The 23,064-nt window shown below is 34.6% G+C and overlaps 2 protein-coding genes across 2 annotated transcripts; both read left to right on the plus strand.

Moving 5' to 3' along the window:
- The first annotated feature begins 1,796 nt into the window (after positions 1 to 1,796).
- Positions 1,797 to 22,132, plus strand: LOC105208804 (uncharacterized). Its single transcript, XM_054231807.1, has 31 exons — positions 1,797 to 2,002; positions 2,386 to 2,515; positions 2,854 to 2,974; positions 3,090 to 3,149; positions 3,212 to 3,264; positions 3,328 to 3,611; positions 3,682 to 3,865; positions 3,953 to 4,281; positions 5,437 to 5,465; positions 5,614 to 5,781; positions 5,972 to 6,096; positions 7,681 to 7,834; positions 7,908 to 7,954; positions 8,017 to 8,273; positions 8,348 to 8,531; positions 8,604 to 8,917; positions 9,286 to 9,298; positions 12,809 to 13,147; positions 13,209 to 13,353; positions 13,433 to 13,458; positions 13,529 to 13,800; positions 14,306 to 14,489; positions 14,578 to 14,695; positions 19,345 to 19,463; positions 19,517 to 19,670; positions 19,726 to 20,333; positions 20,395 to 20,539; positions 20,623 to 20,648; positions 20,719 to 20,990; positions 21,520 to 21,703; positions 21,794 to 22,132. Exons 2-31 carry the CDS (start codon positions 2,431 to 2,433, stop codon positions 22,129 to 22,131), a joined length of 5,337 nt encoding a protein of 1,778 aa, XP_054087782.1. The 5' UTR covers positions 1,797 to 2,002; positions 2,386 to 2,430; the 3' UTR covers position 22,132.
- LOC105208801 (serine protease persephone) lies at positions 12,172 to 15,057 on the plus strand. Its single transcript, XM_011178840.3, has 8 exons — positions 12,172 to 12,547; positions 12,601 to 12,736; positions 12,795 to 13,147; positions 13,209 to 13,353; positions 13,433 to 13,458; positions 13,529 to 13,800; positions 14,306 to 14,489; positions 14,578 to 15,057. Exons 1-8 carry the CDS (start codon positions 12,466 to 12,468, stop codon positions 14,913 to 14,915), a joined length of 1,536 nt encoding a protein of 511 aa, XP_011177142.3. The 5' UTR covers positions 12,172 to 12,465; the 3' UTR covers positions 14,916 to 15,057.
- Positions 22,133 to 23,064: the final 932 nt, after the last annotated feature.

Below are 23,064 nucleotides of genomic sequence, written 5' to 3' on the forward strand. Positions count from 1 at the left end.
GATGATTCAAAACATCAACCGAGTGTTCTGTTTCACACTCGTCCGAAGATTCCGTGGTATCAGCGCCATTCTTTGCATATTGTATAAAACAGAAATGCATAGCATTTTAAAATAAGATTAACCGCAATATTTTACAAGCGAACATTCCACTAACGAAATCTTCGTATTTTACAACAAAACGCATGCCAAAGCATTTCCAAAAATAGGGTTTCGGGAAGATGTGAAGTAAAATTTTTATATGGGTGATTCTACGATAAGAGGTAAGGCAGTAAAATACAAGCAGACATTTCATAAATCCACGTCCACGTCCTATCGTCCAGCTAATTAAGGGGAATATAAAATACAATGAAGAAGGTTAGATTACCATTAAAAAAATTTTTGTCAAACATTTCGGCATGCTTGTACGGCCTGAAGGAAGCAATTGGACAATAGGAGAGGGGTTGTGTTCGCTCATGCCGCACACTTCGATAGTGACAAGTGCAGAAGCTTGTTTCGAAGGATATTATGCAACCTTATAGTCAGTACCTACCATTAAATGATTATATATGTATATGTATGTATTAAGTTCTTCTGTACGTGTGTATGTCGCTGCACTCTTCGTATACGGCTGAACCGATCCGAATGCAATTTTTTGTGAGTCTTCAGTTAGATTCGAAATTGGTTGGCATTTAATAAAATTGAATTTTACATTTTTTTTAAGTTTTGTATATATTTGCCAAAAATAGATGACATCATTGTTACTGTATAGGAACCGCCTAAAGGTATGTAAAATTGTTTTGGGAAGTGTTTTATAATTGGAATGTATGAAATCTTCAATCAAACTATATATTACTTCAAGTTTGTTCCAACAAAAAGAAAACAAAATACTTTGTTTAATATTCTAATAGCACTAAATAAGCCATTCTATGCAATACAAAAAAAAAAAAAATATTTATTTACTAAACCTTATATTATTATCGCGAGAATGAATGTATGAGTGAAATTCAGTGAATTCGAATGTTTTAAGTAGCCACTGAAGGAGAACTCATATTTTAAGCGATTAGAATTTATATTAACCAATTTTTTAATGAAATGACATATGTATAAGCATATTTCTAAACGATTGCGTCTTCTTAAGTCTTATCGCTTTTTGTTGTGATTCAGCATGTGAAAGATTTGAGTTTCCCAGAATTTTTGCCGGACACATTCAAAGCAGCTGAAATCAAGTACATATGTATTCAATTGTTTCAATTTCTTTGCCGTTATCTGTGAGCACTGAGCTTTTGACAAAACATTTACAGTAACAAATTTAGCGAGTTGAACATAAGTTAGTATGTGATCCTCTAATTCAAATCGCTGTTTAAATGTTTTTTCCTTTTTGAATTAGGTGAACATACTTTCATAGATTTACTGTGGTGTTGTGCCAATAATGGATGAAATCTGTACAGGAACTATTCCAGTCCCTATAGATAATACTACCTTATTCTATTGGTCTATACTTGTGTCGAATGTACCTCAAATAGTATCACGTAATCAAATACTAACGATAGCTGTATTGAAATGCAACATATTTTTTATGTATCGTTTTCTTAACATCTGAAAATGTAGCCCGGCCTTTGAATTTTGCAAATTCTTCAAGCATGACTCTAGCTGATAAGAGTGAAATGGGTTTGCTTGGAATTCAACTATAAAGGCTTTATTCGGCCAATAACAACACTATAATTCTTAATAATAATGTGATAAACTAAAGAAGCTCAAACAATTGAATTATTATACATAATCGCTGCTTAAGCCGAGTTCAGTTCAATTCACTTCAGTTGAGTTTTGGTAGTGCTGGTGATAACATTTGTCGAGTGTTCGGAACAAATTAGTTCAACGTTTCAATTTCTCTGTTCAAATTATTTGCTGCACCAAGTGGTGGTGAATGTATAAAAAATATAATAAAAATTGTGTTTAATTAATAAGCGGTTCTAAGACGTTCTTAGCATACTCGACATGCGTTAATAAACCAGCTGAAATCAATGTGCGTTCGACAAGATTTAATGAAATTTCATGAATTATGATTTTTAATTGATCGCATTTTTTCATTAATGTGTTTGTGTATATATTTTGAATACAAAGAACTGTTATTGCTAAACTGAAATGCCACGAAGTTTTTCAAATCTTTGAGATAACAAAAGTTTCCTCTTAATATCCATATAAATATGTATTTGAAATGTTTTAACTACATCTAATTTCACTAACAAATACGGAATACTGGAGTTGAAGTGATTGGAATTGATTAATAACTAAATTGTTATTTTAATATTTTTATTATTTACGAATTTTTGTGAGAATTTGTATAAAATTATACATATTTTCTAAATTACTTGTTAAAATTAAAAATAATTACTTTTTTCATTACAGATAATTTAATTTCCGAGTACAAATATTCCCAGAACTATTACAAAAATGGCAGCAACCGCTCCCAATCGCATTTTATTTTTGTTAATTATTTTGTTTGACACTTGGTGCCTTGGAACTTTGGCTCAACAAGGTATGTATGTCAGTATGTGATTAACTAAATTATCATAACTAGAGAGGTTTCTTTTGAAAAAATAAAAATATATATATTTTGTTGACATTAATGACTTGTTCGAATGAACAAATATTCTTATGATTGATATATCTTATTAGTGCGAATATACCTATAGTTAGCCAATATTTTAGCTTAGTTTGGGATCTCTGATTTGTTTGTCCGTAACAAACATTTTAATAACTTTCATGTTGTAATATCGCTCAACCAAGCTCAATCACCGATAAACTTCATATTTCTTTTACTCCAATTGGCCCGTATTTTCAATTAACGTCATCATTTCACTCTTTGCTTTTTAGAAAGTTCTCTATGTTCGAACGATACAGCAGTGTGCACCAAGATCCAAAACTGTCGAATAAAGTTTAAAAGAGGTTTGACGATTTGTGATTACAGGAATAATGAAACCTTTATTTGCTGTCCGTACGTATATCTCATGTATTAACCAATGTAAGATTTTAGAGTAGTTAGTAACGTAACACACAAATTGAATGCTTGTGATATAACTACTTTGTAATTTTTCGCTTAACGGTATTAGGTGGACACAAAGAGTCAATGTGCCAATGTCAGGTGAATTACAACAATGGCCATCGACTAGGTTTGTATAAATGTTTTGGATTTTGGTTTTCATTACCAAATTATATATTTTTATTTTTGTAGAAAATTCAGATTTAGAATTTTTATAAGGTCTTTCGAACGTCCAACTAATCGTGGTGAGTATAATATATAAAAACCAAACAACAAATTGAGTATTAATCGTTTGAAAAACATTACAGCATGTAAAAAAATCGAACAAGGGTTAGATAATAAAATATATAAGATTCGACCACGTATAAGTGGAGGAATAGCCACCAGTTATGCTGAGTATCCCCATATGGCCGGAATTATGTACGCTTCAAATATGTTGAGATGTGGTGGCAGCTTAATTGATAAGCGTTTTGTGCTCACAGCTGCGCATTGCGCAAACCCCGAAAATGATACAGCAGTACAGGTTGTTTTGGGCGTAAATGACTTTAATGATGCAACACAGACAGAAACTCGACAGGATATAAATATCAAAGTAATTATATCCGCATTCATTATCTATATACTTTCCGGTTCTGTATTAACAATATTTCACCATAAATTAGAAAATTCATGTTCATCCAAACTACGATGTTTTTGGTTTATACAATGATATTGCGGTAATTGAATTGGACAGAGATGCCGTATTCAATCAGAACGTGTATCCGACTTGTCTATCAACGGATCAAAGTGAATTGCCCAAAGATGTTGATCTAGTTGTGACTGGTTGGGGGCTAACTGAATATAATAGTAAGACAACTGTATACAATTTTCTATTTGCACGAAACCAATTCGTTTACTTTATAAATTTTTTACCTTGTTTCTTAATACATTTAGAGACTTCCAGTATTTTATTAGCGACCAATTTGAGTTACACATCCCTTCAATCATGTGGTAACAGTTACGCTAAGGCCAATGATGGCCGCTTGTATCATGACATCGTTGATACACAGCTATGTGCGTATTCACCAGGTAGAGATGCATGTGGCGGTGACTCTGGCGGTCCGTTACATATCGTTAAAGATAAAAGCATAAATAATTACAGAGTAGTGGGTGTAGTTTCATTCGGAACTGAATGTGGTTGTCCGCTACCTGGCGTATATACTAGAGTGTCAAAATATTTAGATTTTATCGAAGCCGTTGTATGGCCTGAGTTGTGTTATCAAGCATGATAACTATATATTTCTATATATAAGATATGCTGTTAAATCGTTTATATTTATACGTAATACAATTTAAAGTATTCTTCTTTTGCCATTATAAATAAATTATTAGTTTACTCAAGAGCATACATTTTTATAAATGACTCGAAAATGTTATGAAGTTAGATGTGATTACTTAGAGTTTTTACCGGATGCAATCACAACAATTACGTTTTAGTATTGTCGAGTAACAAATTTAGTTGAGTTGAGAGCATGCAAGCACCTCATTTAAACCGATATTTAAATGCTTTCTTCAAAGCTAATTCGTTATGGAAGACCTATGACATGGATATTGTTCGAAACCATGATTGATTAAACCGTTATTTGATGTCAAAATTAAATTTCACCACCAAAGAAAAGAGAACATATGTTAGAGAGAGTAATATTTCATCGTAAGTAATTACAGTCTATTAGAATAGATGTTAAAATTTGTAACGGTAAATTAAAGATAACTGTTAAGCTTTTGAAAAGCTCTTTAAGTAAGTATTAGGGAACACAAGTATTCTATAAAATCAACTAGAGTGTTGACTCACAGTGGTGAATATGGTGCTCGAGTAAAAATTTGAACATACGTCCGTTATACATATCTGATATACAGTGAAAAGTAAGAACGGATCTGACATGATTTATATGTTTGCGTCATCTATATCTATAATTTCGTCTAGATATTCCGAATTCTTGATATACTTATACATGCTTACTTAATTGGTATTTATTCACACTTCAAAATGATCACATTGAGACAGGGAACAGTGATATTTTCGAACGGTGACGTTTACGACGGGATTTGAGTACTTGTAAAGAAAAGAGATCGCAACAAAAAATCATTACACAAAAGCAAAAAAAAAAAGTAAACAACAAGCTGAGCTTATCACTTCAATTTACTGCATTCCATTCAGGGAGAACAACGCTAAATGCCACCAAGGAATTGTATTCATCTTTCTCTCTCTTGCTTTCGCTATTGTTTGCTTTTTCTAAAGCTTTGCCTTTAATGCGGCTTATTGCAATCACTGTTCTTGCTGTGTTGGAAGTACATCGGTGGACAGTCTGATTCTGTTTCTGTTTCGGGGTTACGTGGACCCAACTGTAATAGTAACTAATGACGCGCTCGCAATTTAGTTCAACCGAAATCAATGTGTGTTCGAGAAGTGTGTGGAAATCCAAATTTTTTCTAAATATTTTTTAAGTGTTCTCGTTTTCCTTAACGCATTTGTATAATCAATATATGTATTATATGTTTTTTAAATGATTTAAAATAGAACTGGCAAAAGTGTGCGAATTTGACGAAGTCTAAAGGAAAAGAAAATATTGCACTGATAACGAAGTACTCGTACACGACATATTATGCGTATTGCATTGCCACGAATTCGCACGAACAGGAAGACCACGCAAAATAAAGCTTTTCGAAAATAACATTGCACTTGATGCAATTACACTGGCGTTAGTAATACTACACATACATATGTATGTATGTATGTATATGTATTATTGTATAAAGTGGAACATTTGCTATTGAGGAATTGTGATATAAAAGCGGACTAGTTTAATCATTTTGAATGACACAAATGACAAGTTACTGTAAAAAATGAAAATAGAAAATACTTTTCGTGTCGACTATAAATTATTAAAAAAAAACTTATTTTCTTCTTTTCAGAAAATATAATATTCAAAGTCTTCAAAGAATTATAATAAAAATGTGCGCAACTGTTCTCAATCGGTTTTTAATTTTGTTAATTATTTGCTTTGGCAATTGGTGCTTAGCAGATTTGAAACTAGAAGGTACGTATGTAAATAAGTGCTTAACTAATTTAAGAGGTTATAACAGTGCAGCACATGAAAAATTAAGCGATTTTTGCGATTTTTTTTAAAGAACAGCAGAAAATTTTGAAGTTTCTTGGACGCAATAAGGTATATTTTCAGCTATATACTAACTTTTATTTTTTTATTTTACTTTTCGGTTGTTACCGAACATTTTATACTCTTTCAATTTATTGATTTAATATTATATAATACACAATTTGACCCACATATTCATCATATATGTGGTATAAAGTCTATTGAAAGTTGAGTCCATTGAAACCCTAACATTAGGTTAGAAGCACCGAGGTCTTCATGCTCGTTATATGGGGCCTTGAAAGCCTAACTTTAGAAAAATCCATAAAATTCTACAAGAGAAATAAAATAGTCGTGTAATTTAAATATTTCATCACGTAGAGTACAAAGAAGATTGGTTGAGTCGCAAATATTAAAAAACGGCTTTATCGCATGTTTTGATCAGAAAAATCGTAATTTGTGTAATAAAAACATATTTCCGTTCCATTCCAAAAGAAGTGTTCATCCTCCTCCAAGCAACTAGCTTCAGGTAAAATTTTTAATTTGATCGCTTGACTTCTGATCAGACAATAAAGATTCACCTTACTGAGGGCGAAGGGTGACCTCTTGCGTTTTACTTTGAGTCAGTGGAATCTAGCGACAGAACAGGCCAGCACTTGCTCAGTTCAGAGGAGACCCATTCATCCAGGAAAAAATTGCAATAGGATAGTGATGCTTCTACTTGTTCCCATTCCACTTCAGGTGAGACCGACGTGCCGAACCTCGTAAGCTCAACAGCCTTGCAATTTCCCGTGATTCCGCTGTGGCCAGGCACGCAAACTCGTCTGATTGCGAAGTGATCCGATGCAACTGATAGCGAGGAATGGTAGTCCTTCACCAGTCTGGAGCCACAGTCAGCGAGCTCACAGCTAGTATCGCCGCTCTACTGTCAGAGTGGTTTTCGCTGCGCTTCGTAGCAGTGAATCCGTTGCAACTTATATGACAGCCACTTCGCTACAGTCCGGAAGATTGAAGCTGAGGTTGATGAGAAGTTCCCGAAAATAAACTCCTCCCCCAAACCTTCCCCGCAAACTTCGCGCTCACCGCGCCTCTTCTCCAGCGACTCCTACACACTCAAAATTCTTTTGAATGTGTAAAAGCGGAGAAAAGACCGCTAGAGCTAGGCTCGGCCATTGTACCCGGTAGGAAGTCAAAGAGAAAGGGCCAGGCTTGTACTGACTACAAGATGACTGGCGAGATCTATGTTGTGATACTAAAGAGAAATCTTTGGAAAAGTGCTGATGAAAAGAGCTTTTATATCATTCAACAGGACAAAGCTTCCAAACACAAGAGCTGGATAGCTCAGCGCTGTTGAGTCCGAGGACGAGCCTACATTGAAATATTCATTGATTATATTTACTTCAAAAATCCTATTTGCCAAATTTCAAATCGGATTATTTTCTTTAGTTCGTACGATGTTGGTGATGAGACCCTATTAAAATCCAATATTACTTGTTATTTAAGCATTTGCTTTAATTTCAACATTTCCAGTGAACGATGCATGCGCCACACAACATTACCAAGGCACTTGCATAAGCACCTCCAAGTGTTCGCACATTAGTGAATTTATGGATAATTTGGGTCTCAAAAGCACAGATGTGATGAGTTGCGGCTATGATATAAAGGAGGAAGTGATTTGCTGTCCGTAAGTGTCTTCCATGTACATACATACATATACAGACCGTGTTATATACTTTACTGAGATGTTTTAATTTTAGCCCCGAGAAGAGCTTAGTACGTAGCGCTAATCGACCAGCCGAGCATGGTGGGTGTATAAAGTAAAGTATAGTTCAAAAAAGTTATAGGGAAAGATTTTTCAAATTTCAGCTTGTGAGAAGATTGAGAGTCGCCTAATAACGCATGGCATCATATATGATAGCAGAGCTCAAAGGAGATACCCATATATGGCTTATATTGTTTACAATGTAACTGGACATATTTGCGGTGGTACAGTAATTCACAAAAACTTTATACTGACTGCAGCACATTGCTTAGATTTACCAGAAGTAATGCCTACAAAAGTCATTTTGGGCGTTAGTAATCTCAACAGGTTTGAAGATGAGGGAATCGAAGTAGATGTAAAAGTAAGTAATTGCTTCTTGATAATTGAAGTTGACTTATGTTTTAATTTTGTTTTTTATGTTTTAAATTTAAATAGAATATTCATATATATCAGAATTACTCAGCCTTCACCAAATACGATGATATCGGTTTAATTGAATTGGTTGAATATGACGATTTTCAAGGTAAAGTAAATCCTGCCTGTTTGTACACAGAACCAACGGAATTATTCAATGGCACCGAACTAACGGTAACCGGTTGGGGAAGTACCGAAAAAGATCGTAAGTTGCGACTATAATAATTACATGTACACATACATATATATATATATACTTCCTTTTATACTTACTTAGTTCATTCCACTCAACTAATGATGACCAAATTGATGTACATACCGCTTTCGCAGTGCAACGCTAGTTATGCAAATTATATTGACCGTCGTATTCCCAGAGGTATTTTGGATTCGCAATTGTGTGCTTACGCACCGGGTAGAGATATCTGTGGCGGCGACTCAGGTGGTGGTGTGGTCATAATTGATAATGACAAATACAAAGTGGTTGGCATAGTATCGGCTAGTATTAATTGTGGTGCGAATTTACCGAGCTTACATACCAGAGTTGCTAAATATTTGGACTATATTGAAGGCATTATTTGGCCTAATGGTTATGTTTAATCGTCATGTTACTTGAGTTTAATAAAATTTCTTTACTAACATATTAAAGTAGTGAAAGTCTTTTTTATACGGAATACAACTCCAAATAGTGGCAGTATTTGGACTATATTGAAGGCATTATTTGGCCTAATGGTTATGTTTAATCGTCATGTTACTTGAGTTTAATAAAATTTCTTTACTAACATATTGAAGTAGTGAAAGTCTTTTTTATACGGAAGACAACTCCAAATAGTGGTATTTATCATATACATAAAAGAATGGTCGAAATCGAATTTTATGTTTGCAAGGTAAATATCGAAGATGAGAAACAGAATATCCCGGAACTGTTTTTTCACTGAAAAATAATGGTTTCAAATTCACAGGACATCTCTTCCGGTTAGTATTACTAAGGCCTGCTATCAAAAATGTATAAAATCGGGTCAGTCATATACCTAATACATATATAGATTTACAAACCTTTGTTTGGCTTTGTCGGTCAATATATAAAGGAACTTAAAAAATAAGTGAATATTGATAATTTAATGCCGAAAATGTGTTCAATCTGTCGACGAATTACCAGAGCCCCCTATATTATACATAATGAACATCGTTATTCTAATGAATATGAGTCAAATTATGAGTTATTTTTATAAAATTTCATGGCTCTCGAATATAGAACTTCATTTAGCCACACTATATACCTAATATGGTAAATATAATGGTATTGATTTTGTTCAATCCCCTTCCCTTAAAAAATATAGTATGTATGTAAACAACTCTGCCTTTTGGTATTATTGGTTCAAGCCATAACTAATGATTTCGTTGCATAACAAGTATTTTTTTAAATGAAAATATTATCCCCCTTTGAGCGCTGCATATTGCGAGAGTTTAAACAATAATTTAAAAATGAACTTGGCACTTCCATGAACTAAGATTTCCACGTCTTTTATGATAACGACTCAACTGGATTGCTTGAAATACTGTGCAAAATATTTAAAAGAAATACGAAAGTAGCTTACCAGTACAATTATTCTCAGAAGATTCTAAAAAAAAAACAAGAAAAAACGTTGAATTCGGCTGTACCGAAGCTAATATATCCTTCACAGGTGCATTTCTTTTAGTAACTATGTGTTTAAGCAAATCTAAAGACGTAAGAAAAAGTAAGTGAAAAAAAGAAAACATTTTACTAATTACTCGGGTTGTTTGCTAGAAACATTAAGGTTATATAGTTAACTGATCTGAACAATTTTTTTGGAGATTATATTATTACCTTAAGCAGTAATCCAAGTCAAATTTCGTGAAGATACCACGTCAAATGCGAAAATTTTCCATACAAGCCATTGATTCCGATCGTTCAGTTTGTATGGCAGCTATATGCTATAGTGAACCGATCTGAACAATTTTTTCGGAGATTAAATTATTTCTATGGACAATAACTCACACTAAATTTCGTGAAGATATGTAGTAAAATGCGGAAGTTTTCCACACAAGCCATTGATTCCGATCGTTCAGTTTGTATGGAAGCTATTTCGGGTGTAACCGAACATTTTATACTCTCGCAATTTATTTATTTAACTTTATTTATATTAATAATACACAATTTGACCCACATATTCGTCATATATAGTGCCTGAAGTCCATTGAAAGTTTGAAACCATAATATGTATTAGGTTAGAAGAACCGAGGTCCTCGTGTTCGATATATGGGGCCTTAAAAACCTATGGTCCGATTTCGGCGATTTTTAAGATGGGGCTGCCACACTATTAACATAGTTTTTGTGCAAAGTTCTGCACCGATATCTTCACTAGTGCTTACTTTATATATTGTAAAGTAAACGATTCAGATTGTCTTCAAAGTTCTGGTATATAGGAAGTAGGCGTGGATGTGAAGCGATTTGGCCTATTTTCACAACATATCATTGCGATGTAAGGAAACTATTACAAACCAAGTTTCATTGAAATCGGACGAGTAGTTCCTGAGATATGGTTTTTGACCCATAAGTGGGCGCCGCCACGCTCATTTTCCATTTTGTAAAAAAATCTGAGTGCAGCTTCCATATGCCATTTCTTATGTGAAATTTAGTGTTTCTGACGTTTTTTGTTAGTGAGTTAACCCACTTTTAGTAATTTTCAACCTAACTTTTGTATGAGAGGTGGACGTGGTTATGATCCGATTTCTTTCATTTTTGGACTGTATTAGGAAGTGGCTAAAAAAAAGGACTGCAGAAAGTTTGGTTTATATAGTTTTATTGGTTTGCGAGATATGTACAAAAAACTTAGTAATGGGCGGGGCCATGCCCACTTCCCCAAATAAATTACATCCAAATATGCCCCTTCATAGTGTGATCCTTCATACCAAATTTTATTTCCATAGCTTTATTTATGGCTTAGTTATGGCACTTTATGTGTTTTCGATTTTCGCCATTTTGTGGGCGTGGCAGTGGTCCGATTTTGCTCATTTTCGAAAGCAACCTTCCTATGGTGCCAAGTTTCATCAAGATATCTTAATTTTTACTCAAGTTACAGTTTGCACAGACGGACGGACGGACGGACGGACGGACAGACAGACATTCGGATTTGAACTCCACTCTTCACCCTGATCACTTTGGTATATATAACCATATATCTAACTCGTTTAGTTTTGGGTGTTACAAATAACCGTTATGTGAACAAAGCTATAATACTCTCTTTAGCAACATTTGTTGCGAGAGTATAAAAACTGAAGGACTAGTTCGTATATATATAGACAGACGGACAGCCAGACAGGACATGGCTAAATCGACTCAGTTCAACATACTGATCATTTATATACGTATATACCTTATGGGGCCTCCGACGCTTCCTTCTGGGTGTTACAAACTTCGTGACAAACTTAATATACCCTGTTCAGGGTATAAAAATAATGATCGCGTAAAAACAACGAAAAACTATTAGTCAGCAATTTTAGCTTATCACTTTAGTATTTCTGGGAATGTCTTAGTGATAACAATTCTTTAAATAATTTGGCAGCGCCCATGCATTTATTTTATAAATATCTTCGCATATAGTATGTATGTATTATACATTTCAACTGGGTTTGAAACTTACGTATATTAATGCTGTTATATTATCAATATGGCCGTTTTGCGTGGTAACTTTCTGAATGCCGGCAAACCTTATCGGAGGCACTGAGACTGTGTGGCACTAACTTCTTTCATATCGCTCAGTATGGCAATAAAAAGTTCAAGAGAATTTCTGCAGCGTCTGATTCTGTGTGATCGAATTCCGTGTACCGACAAGTCGGCTTTGACACTTCTTCAACCGAATATATTTCAATAAAACATAAGAGTTTAGTGTTGAACGTTTCAGTTGCATTATGGTGTGGACGAAACGACGTTCACAAGCGCATGGATTGGTACTAAAAGTGAAGTGGTAGGTTTTTTTTTTTTAAGTGTTTCAAAGAACGGACAGAAGAGTCCGCGGTGTATTTAGAAAAGACGGTTGTGTGGAACTTATGTTAAATTAACGAAACTCGGGAGGAACTTTTCTATTTATATTAAAGAAGATTTGTATTTCATACGCATAATGATAACTATGTTGAAAGAATACACTCGACTGTATATTTTTCTGATAATATGCGGTCTCGGCGCTACACAAGACTACGAGGGTGAGTATGACAAAAGTGTTGGTGTATTATTGAAGACAATGGCTTCATTTTAGAGGGTGATTCCTGCGACTTTGCGGGCTACAACGGAACGTGCTTGGCAAAGAGCAATTGCCATACCCTGCCGTTCTTTAGGTCACTTCAAATAGGCCGCTGTGATTTCTTGGTGTTTGAAGAAATGATTTGTTGTCCGTAAGTCCATCTTTCTTTATGCCACTGACGCAATTAGTACTTATGGCCTTCGATTTAGAAATTTACCGATAGTGCAAACTCCACCTAAAAATTTGGATCCGTCACCTGTGGAGAGTAGTACGGAAGGCATACAAATAGGTTCACATACGCGCAATGTCGTTGACAACAACAAATTAGACGCATTAATACAAGAAATATTTGGTAAAAATGCGCCGGCTGAGAATGAAACTGAGACCAATCATAGAAACAAGGCGTCGGCTACAGATGCAAATGAAAAATATATTAAATTCTATTATAAAATCTGGCCGGGACATGCACTTGGATCAACGACGACAACGACTGTTAAGCCAGGTCAAGTTCTATCTAGGAATGCAGACTTAAGATTACATGATATATTTAGTCTTGGAAACGGTGAGTATACTTTACAGTTAAATTACAGACTGATGATAATTTTGCCTTCGACACGCCGCAGCTAACAACGCTTGCGAGACGCGGCACTACAAAGGCGTTTGCAAGCCAAGACTACAATGCACACATTTGGCCCAAAGTTTGACGGATATGCGTTTACAGGATAATGATGTGCCACTTTGCGGACGAGAAGATATGATTTGCTGTCCGTAAGTATTTAATCATTTGTAACGGAAGAGTTTTAAATAACTAGACTTTTTAATTGAGTAAATACAATATTATTCACAGCAATACTGTGCGACCCGCTGTTCGTGGTGAGTATAGATGCCAGAAATTTCCTCAAATACTAGCGGCAAACATATAACGGTAATCTTCTTGCTTTAGCATGCCGTGCCATTGAACGTGGATTGCCGCCTTTTCAAGAAGAACATATTATCGGTGGGGACAAAGTGTCCATCTTGCATTATCCTCATATGGCCAAAATTGTGTATGAGCGAAGCAACTTTGTCTGTGGTGGTACATTGATCCATGAGCGTTTTGTGTTGACAGCAGCGCATTGTGTTATCGTAAGAGGTACAAACGCTTCAAAAGTCATTATGGGCGTGGCTGATTTAACTGACACCAAATCGCGCTCTCGGCAAGAGATAGATATTGAGGTGAGTAATGTGAAAATTATATTTCAAAAGAATTTATAATAATGAAGAAGAATAATGAATATGCTTGCCACCTGTTTACAAATATTATTCTTGATCATTTAATGCAAAGATATTCTTACAATATAAGTAGATGTGTTAGGTAGCGAAGTAAATACAGTTTGGAAAGCATACAGCTCAGCTTATATTTGTAAAGTGTTGTCACAAATTTATTTATTTGAATCATATACAATTGATAAGTTAATAAAAAATAATTTATTGCAATCGTGGAGATTCGGGTAAGCTATTTTTATAGTTAGTTATTTTCTGTCAAAATTAAACGAATTTTTAAACAAGGTGGCAACCTGTTTGAGCAGTTGAACACAAGCAATTTGATGTGATCTTGAGGAGTATTTGAATTGGTTCATAATGAAAAATAATAGATAAAATATATAATTTAAAATTGATTATAAAAGAAGAGAAACAACTTTAAGTGTTTATAATTTTATTTATTTACTTTTACCCACAGACGACGTTTGAACATCCGCGATATTCAAGTTTTTCCAAATATTTCGATATCGCTTTGATTAAATTGAAGAAAAATGTCACATTTAGTCTAGCGGTGTATCCAACGTGTTTGCATACAGATCCCACAGAGTTACCTGATGGCGTTGAACTAACTGCAGCTGGTTGGGGACTCACTGAAAAGCAGGGTACGTTATAAATACATAACAAATACGATCTCATTTTAAATAATTATTTACTCTATGGCATATTTCAACTTTTCTTTAATGCATATAGTTACATCAGAGCACTTAATGGCGGTGCAATTGAATAAAGTGCCGCATGCAGAATGTAATCAAAGTTATGCATATCACATTGATCGTCATCTAAAACATGGCATTGACGATACACAACTGTGTGCTCTTGCACCCGGGAAGGATACCTGTGGAGGTGACTCTGGTGGTCCATTACTTTTACTTAAAAATGCAACCTATAACAGCTACAGAATTGTTGGTGTCGTTTCCTTTGGTGACCTAATGTGTGGTCACACCACACCAGGTGTATACACTAGGGTCTCGGCGTTTTTGGATTTCATTGAAGACATTGTATGGCCAGAGGCACTACGCAAACAATAATCTATATTTGATGTATTGTTTATTGTTTATACTCATGTTCCAACACTATTAACAAGCATTTATGTTTTTATTTAGAACTATATTATTTCAAATATTTACATAATAAAATAATAAGTGTCAAAAATATTAATTAGCAAAGACATTATAATATATTCGTGCTCAATCGGTGTTTTAATGGAAATGTGCCAAATTGTCAGACAAATACACTCAACTATATTCAAGTCAGTTTGAGGTTGTCCGCCTTATATTTTTTTGAATGTTTTGAGACTTTTTTTCAACATAACCTTTGTATGGTAATGAACCTGGTTATAACCATAATTTACTTATTCCTTATACAGACAAATACTTAGAATGTATATTTTGTCGATTAAACTAAGAATTTCGATATAATTAACGCACTGACCCCATAATTTTATCCACGTTTTCTTGGGTTTGAATGACTAACAAAGTAAGGTTTGTTTTAAGTTTGGCTAATGAAGTGTTTCTAAGAACCACGATGTCCACTAATCACTTCTCACAAGGAACGCAATGGTTGGCGACAAATGATACTAAAGAATTTAAGACAGTCTACATGACATCCTATTATTTTGTTCATAACTGTATGTACAACTTTATAATGCCGGATTAATCCAGCGCGGAGCCTGTAGTAAATACCGTCAAGGGGGCCTGGGTTTGCTATAGGTTCTCAAGTTAAGATGATTAAATAAAACAAAACTGTTTATGGGTAAATTTATAGATAACACTTTCAATATCGACTTCTTTAAGCAAATCATATTCATCAAAGTGAGATGATTAAGACGTTCTTGACGTATCGTGTTTTTCAATTCATTTTTAAAACATGTTAACGTTGGAAAGGAACGTTCGCCACTGCAGTTAGTGATAATGAGGGGCAATCGCTACGTTTGGGAAACACAATTCTTAGGAATTATTTAATACAAGTTTATAAATCTGCAGTTCCAGAAGTTCTTGTTTCTTGCTGTCACTGACATTAGCCACAACTGCTTTCAGCAGTTCAGCGAATTACACTACTTCGTCGTTTTAAAAGTTCCTTATCTTGTTACGACTCGCTCGTTCGATGACAATATCAGGGAATTCCCGTAATTAGTTTAGCACTGCGGACAATCTGCATGTAGTGTTGGTAAGGCCAGCGCGCAATTTTGTGATATAATTTTAAATTTTTGTTGTCGATATACTTACACTGAAATACTTTGATTTGAATGAGTAGGCATTGTACTGTCACTAGCTTTCAATAATTTCGGAACATGATCCACATGATAACCGTTTCAAAAAAGATCAGCTATATTCACTCATAAAATTAATCTAAATTTTATAACAAATCAAGCAACCACAGATCGTGACGGAATTAAAAAATAAACAGTTCACTTTGTTCGCGAAATATAAAACCTAAATATTATATAAGGCCATAGTTTTTAAAGGCAAATATTTTAATAATATGTTCATCATCGATTAACATGCCCTTAAAATATTTGCGCTTGAAAAATAATTAAACTTAATTTCCAAAGTGCTCTGCTCTGAGTATTATGAATATCAATAAAAAATATTTATCGGATGTTGCAGTGTTTTCAAACCCATAAACATTAAGGTGTCTCAGTGTGACACTATGAAATCGGCATGGTCGTATCTTGAATAGTTTTTGAATGGAAACTGAGTATTTTTGAATATACATATTCTATATGACTTATGATCTTTTGATTTGGTTGAAATTCTGAAATCAATTTGTCATTAAAACACGACCATTTTGTTTGCCTATATAAACGACACTTTTTCAGAACTAAGCAATTTTGTTAATTTTTGATTTTTTTCAAAATCGTAGATCATTGTATAGTAAATACCTTAAATTTTAATAACCTGTTTGAACTGTAATTGTTTCAGTTACTCGACTTCGGCTGGAATCATGTCAGCAGTTGGGGAACTTTTTGTTTGGCACCTTCGAAGACAGCAGACAGCTGTCTGTCTGTGTGTCTGTATATATACGAACTAGTCCTTCAGTTTTTAAGATATCGTTTTAAATTTTGCAGATGCTATTTTCTCTTCAAGAAGCTGCTCATTTGTCGGAACTGCCGATATCGGACCACTATATTACATAGGTGCCATACAAACTGAACGATCGGAATTAAGGGCTTGTATGGAAAACTTCCGCATTTTACTACATATCGTCACGAAATTTAGTGTGAGTTATTGCTCATAGAAATAATTTAATCTCTGAAAAATTGTTCAGATCGGCTCACTATAGCATATAGCTGCCATACAAACCGAACGATCGGAATCAATGGCTTGTATGGAAAATTTTCGCATTTGACGTGGTATCTTCACGAAATTTGACATGGATTACTGCTTAAGGTAATAATATAATCTCCGAAGAAATTGTTCAGATCGGTTAACCATATAACCTTAATGTTTCTAGCAAACAACCCGCCTAAAAGGAATTAGTAAAATGTTTTCTTTTATTTTTTTTTCTTACTTTTTCTTACGTCTTTAGATTTGCTTAAACACATAGTTACTAAAAGAAATGCACCTGTGAAGGATATATTAGCTTCGATACAGCCGAAGTTAACGTTTTTTCTTGTTTTCCAATATTTTTGTAAAAAAACAATCTCAAAATATACCTTATTATGTCCAAAAATCTTCTATACATTCGATTGAGTACTTTCTTAAAAAAAAATAACAAAAATCGCCTTATTGCCACTGGTGTAGCGTCTTAAGACATTAGTAAAATTGTCTTAAAAATGTGCCATATCTGTTAATTAATGAATTTTCTATCTAATACATAATTATTAAAGTATATATGTGTGGAAATCAAGTTTTAGAATTTTAGGTGAGAGTAAAGCCGCAAAATATGTTTACGATAAATTGATATACAGTTGAACTTCCATAACTCGAACTGCTCTATCTCGAAGTTCTCCATAATTCGAACTATTGAATTGGCAAATTCATACAATACGAAGTTTTTTTAGTGGATTATGGTGATTCGAGTTAGAGAAGTTCCACTGTATGTATAATATTTTACGGCGAGTCGCAGGGCCCGTCGCATTTGTTACATTTTCTATGTGACTAATCCGGCACTGTAAATTTTTATTTAACTCATTTAGTATTAAGTGATTAAGTGATAAACAACGGTTATTTGAACAAAACTCTTTACTCTGTGCAACACATTACGATAGTATAAAATGGATCGCATTAAACGAAAAAACGAAAGAATAATTACAAGCACATTCAGCTTATCACTTAGTTGGAAATTCCATGTGATTTAATTCATAAGGCAAGCTGCGGTAATTCCTAATTGAATTTGACTTTTTTTATGCTATAAATATGTTCACATATAAATACTGTACTACCCGCCAGTTCAGATCTCCAGTGAAACACTAGTGAGTTCACTACCTGCCGGTAACCATCACTGGTTACCCACCAGTTTACCGGCAATGCAAATCACTCATGAATTTAACACGGCGATGTCATTGGCGATAACCAGTTTACACTTTTCACTAGTGATCTCACCATCTATACTTCACTAACTATTTCACTACATATCACTGACCACCATTTACCCCATTACTTACAAGCTGTTTTATTTCATTTCTTCACTACCTACCCACTAGTATATACCACCCATAATTACAAAATCATATTTTATTTCATGTCAACTAATTAACATTGGCAACGGCGAATACCGCAGAAGATGGAATGATGAGCTGTATGTGTTGTTCGACGACATAGACATAGTCCAGCGAATAAAAAGACAGCGGTTACGCTGGCTGTGTCATGTTGTTCAAATGGACGAAAGTGCCCCAGCTCTGAAAGTTTTCGATGCAGTACCCGCTGGTGGAAGCCGAGGAAGAGGGAGACCTCACTTGGTATTACCAATTGGCACCAAACTGCCAAAAGGAGAGATGCGTGGACTCGGCTATAACCGCGTAAGCGATTTCTACGTCAGTCAAGAAGAAGAAGAACTAATTTTAATATTAATTTTAGATTTTAGTTTTCTTTCTTAACATTTTTATTTACAATGAACATCATCTAAAGAACAGTATCGGTGAGTACCGGTCCACTCTGATTGGTTTCAAATAAGACTGCATAGGTTTGAAGGAAGAAAATCGAGCAAAAGAAACATTGCAACTGATTGTAAAACTCAAATGCATTATTCTCTTAGTGTGCCGGCCACTCGGCTTTGATTACGATTATATTTTCAATAAAATATTACAATTTTGTGTTGAACGTTTCAGTTGCATTATGGTGTGGACGAAACGACGTTCACAAGCGCATAGATTGGTACTAAAAGTGAAGTGGTAGATTTCTTTTCAAGTGTTTCAGAGAACGGACAGAAGAGTCCGCGGTGTATTTAGAAAAGACGGTTGTGTGGAACTTATGTTAAATTAACGAAACTCGGGGACCTTTTCTATTTATATTGAAGAAGATCTGTTTCTGAAGATTTGTATTTCATACGCATAACGATAACTATGTTGAAAGAACACGCTCGACTTTATATTTTTCTCATAATATGCGGTCTCGGCGCTACACAAGACTACGAGGGTGAGTATGACAACAGTGTTGGTGTATTATTGAAGACAATGGCTTCATTTTAGAGGGCGATTTTTGCGACTTTGCGGGCTACAACGGAACGTGCTTGGCAATCAGCAATTGCTTTAACTTGCAGTCCTTGGCACAAGCGCTGAACTTAGGGCCACATCAAATAGGCCGCTGTGGTTTTTTGGTGCTTGAAGAAATGATTTGTTGTCCGTAAGTCGAACTTTCTTTATGTCATTGACACAATTAGTAATCGCCTTCGATTTAGAACTGTACCGGTAGTGCAAACTCCACCTAAAAATTTGGATCCGTCACCTGTGGAGAGTAGTACGGAAGGCATACAAATAGGTTCAAATGCTCACAATGTAACAGACATCAGCAAATTAGACGCATTACTTGGAGAAATATTTGGTAAAAATGCGTCGGCTGTGAATGAAGATGTGACTGAGATAATTACGGAAGGCAGACGAAGAGCTTCAAATGACAACAAAAAATTAAATGCATTAATTGAAGAAATATTTGGTAAAAATGCGTCGGCTGAGAATGAAAATGAGAACAAAAATAGAGACATGGTGTCGGTCACAAATGCAAATGATAAATTTTTGCAATTATTTAATAAAAAGCCGCAACATCCGGATATTTCAGACGGCAGTGTACACACGACCAGTGTGGGGCAGAGATTACAAAGTATACCCATTGAGGGTGAACGTAGGCCTGTTGGAGTTTTTAATGGCCAGCAAGTGCCACCTATTGTGGCTGCACTTGGAACAACGACTGTTAAGCCAGGTCAAGTGCCGCCTGAGGATTTAAAAGCAATATTAAATGATATATTTCATAATGGGAATCGACTGGGAAATGACAAAGATAATGAAAATGGTGAGTATACTTTCCAGTTAAATTACAGACTGATGATCATTTTGTCTTCGACACGCTGCAGCTAACACCGCTTGCGAGACGCGGCACTACAAAGGTGTTTGCAAGCCAAGACTACAATGCACACATTTGGCCCAAAGTTTGACGGATATGCGTTTAAAGGATAATGATGTGCCACTTTGCGGACGAGAAGATATGATTTGCTGTCCGTAAGTATTTAATCATTTGTAATGGAAGAGTTTTAAATAACTAGACTATTTCATTGAGCAAATACATACATAATTATTTACAGCAATCTTGAGCGACCCTCTGTTCGTGGTGAGTATATACGCAAGCAATTTCCTCAAATACTAGCGGAAAACAAATAACGGTAATTTTCTTGCTTTAGCATGCCGTGCCATTGAACGTAGATTATCACCTTTTCAAGGAGAACATATTTTCGGTGGACACAAAGTGTCCGTCATGCAGTATCCTCATATGGCTAAAATTGTGTATGATCAAAACGAATATGTCTGTGGTGGTACCTTGATCCATGAGCGTTTTGTGTTGACGGCAGCGCATTGTGTCATCGTAAGAGGTACAAAACCTTTAAAAGTCATTATGGGCGTGGCTGATTTAACTGACACAAAATCGCGCTCTCGCCAAGAGATTGATATTGAGGTGAGTAATGAAAAAATTCTGTTTCAAAAGAATTTATAATAATGAAGAAACTAGAATTTAATTTTCGCGTTATGCTTGCCACCTATTTACAAATTTTATTCTTGATCATATAATACAAAGATATTCTTACAATATAAGTAGATATGTTAGCTATAGAAGTAAATACAGTTTGGAAAGCATACAGCCCAGCTTATATTTGTGAAGTGTTGCCACATATTTATTTATTTTAATCATATGCAATTGATAAGTTAATAAAAAATAATTTATTGCAATCGTGGAGGTTCGTGTAAGCTATTTTTGTAGTTAGTTATTTTCTGTCAAAATTAAAGGAATTTTTAAACAAGGTGCTAACCTCTTTGAGTAATTGAACACAAGCAATTTGATGTGATCTTGAGGAGTATTTGAATTGGTTCATTACCAGAATATAATGAGAAAAATATTAAATAAAATATATAATTTGAAATTGATTATAAAAGAAGAGAAACAACTTTAAGTGTTTATAATTTTATTTATTTACTTGTATCAACAGGCTACGTTTGACCATAGGCAATATTCAGGTTTCTCCAAATATTTCGATATCGCTTTGATTAAATTGGTTAAAGATATCAAATTTAGTCAAACCGTGTATCCAACGTGTTTGCATACCGATCCCACAGAGTTACCTGATGGCGTTGAACTAACTGCGGTTGGTTGGGGACGCACCGAAAATCAATGTATGTTTTATAAATACATAACAAATACGATCTCATTTTGAATAATTATTTACTCTATGGCATCTTTCAACTTTTCTTTAATACATATAGCTACTTCAGCGCACTTAATGGCGGTGCAATTGAATAAAGTGCCGCATGCAGAATGTAATCAAAGTTATGCAAATCGCATTGATCATAATCTAGATCATGGCATTGACGATACTCAGCTGTGTGCTCTTGCACCCGGGAAGGATACCTGTAGCGGTGATTCTGGTGGTCCATTACTTTTAGTTAAAAATGCAACCTATAACAACTACAGAATTGTTGGAGTCGTTTCCTTTGGTGACCTAATGTGTGGTCACACCACACCAGGTGTATACACTAAGGTGTCGGCGTTTTTGGATTTCATTGAAGACATTGTATGGCCAGAGGCACTACGCAAACAATAATCTATATTTGATGTATTGTTTATACTCATGTTCCAACACCATTAACAAGCATTTATGTTTATATTTGGAATTATATAAACTGAAATTGATAATAAAAACAAATGTTATAAATATTTTTCTAATAAAAAAATGGTGTCAAAAATATTAATAAAATATTCCAGTATATACATATATATATTTGGCGTAGGAACCGCTTTAAGCGATTATAGCCGAATCCACCAGAGCGCGCCACCCATTCCTCCTTTTTGCTTTTTGGCGCGATATAGATACTATAAATATTTATATAATAAAATATTAATGCTCAATCGGCTTTTGAATGGAAATTAAATGCGAAATTGTATAATTCTTTTCCAAATAGAAAACATTCAACTATGTACATATATACTAGTCAGCTCGAAACTTATTGATATTGCGCCTATAGTAAGCGGATGTCAAAAATGTATTTATTGATTTTAAATAAACTTATAATGAGTTATGCTATCCACGACAAGCGCTGTTTTTTGGACACTTCATGGGATAAGGTATCAACGGCTGCGCTTTTGGAATTTGCAAATAAAAATTATGTGGAAAGACCAAAGGAGTTACTTCTGTTTAAGAAAAATTCTTAAGCTTATCAGCCTAAAAGTGTAGATAGTACATACAGAACACGATTGCTACGGTTGGTTTATTGCAAGCGCAAAATATAGCAGCTCTTCTCAATAAATACGAGTATGTTGGCTTCGGCAGTTCTTAAAGCATTGATAACCTTATACATTTTCTAAGAAAATGTAATACTTTACATTAAACAGTTTTCATGAAAGTTTTGCTCAGCGACGGACTCGTAAAATACCCAGTAGCTAAGGAATGTGAATAATCGGGAGTTTCAGACATTGATATGTATGAATGTATATATGTACATACATATATGTATTGAAGAAAAAAATTGTTTTCACA

Source organism: Zeugodacus cucurbitae, chromosome 5 (genome assembly GCF_028554725.1).
Source record: "Zeugodacus cucurbitae isolate PBARC_wt_2022May chromosome 5, idZeuCucr1.2, whole genome shotgun sequence".
Lineage (NCBI taxonomy): Eukaryota > Metazoa > Arthropoda > Insecta > Diptera > Tephritidae > Zeugodacus > Zeugodacus cucurbitae.

Excerpts from the sequence above, each read along its gene's own strand:
- LOC105208801 (XM_011178840.3), top strand. The coding sequence starts at position 12,466 with ATGATAACTATGTTGAAAGAATACACTCGACTGTATATTTTTCTGATA. Across the intron at positions 12,737-12,794 it reads GAAGAAATGATTTGTTGTCC|AAATTTACCGATAGTGCAAA; the intron begins GTAAGTCCATCT and ends CCTTCGATTTAG. Across the intron at positions 13,354-13,432 it reads GAAGATATGATTTGCTGTCC|CAATACTGTGCGACCCGCTG; the intron begins GTAAGTATTTAA and ends TATTATTCACAG.
- LOC105208804 (XM_054231807.1), top strand. The coding sequence starts at position 2,431 with ATGGCAGCAACCGCTCCCAATCGCATTTTATTTTTGTTAATTATTTTG. Across the intron at positions 5,466-5,613 it reads AATCAATGTGTGTTCGAGAA|GAAAAGAAAATATTGCACTG; the intron begins GTGTGTGGAAAT and ends CGAAGTCTAAAG. Across the intron at positions 13,459-13,528 it reads TGTGCGACCCGCTGTTCGTG|CATGCCGTGCCATTGAACGT; the intron begins GTGAGTATAGAT and ends TTCTTGCTTTAG.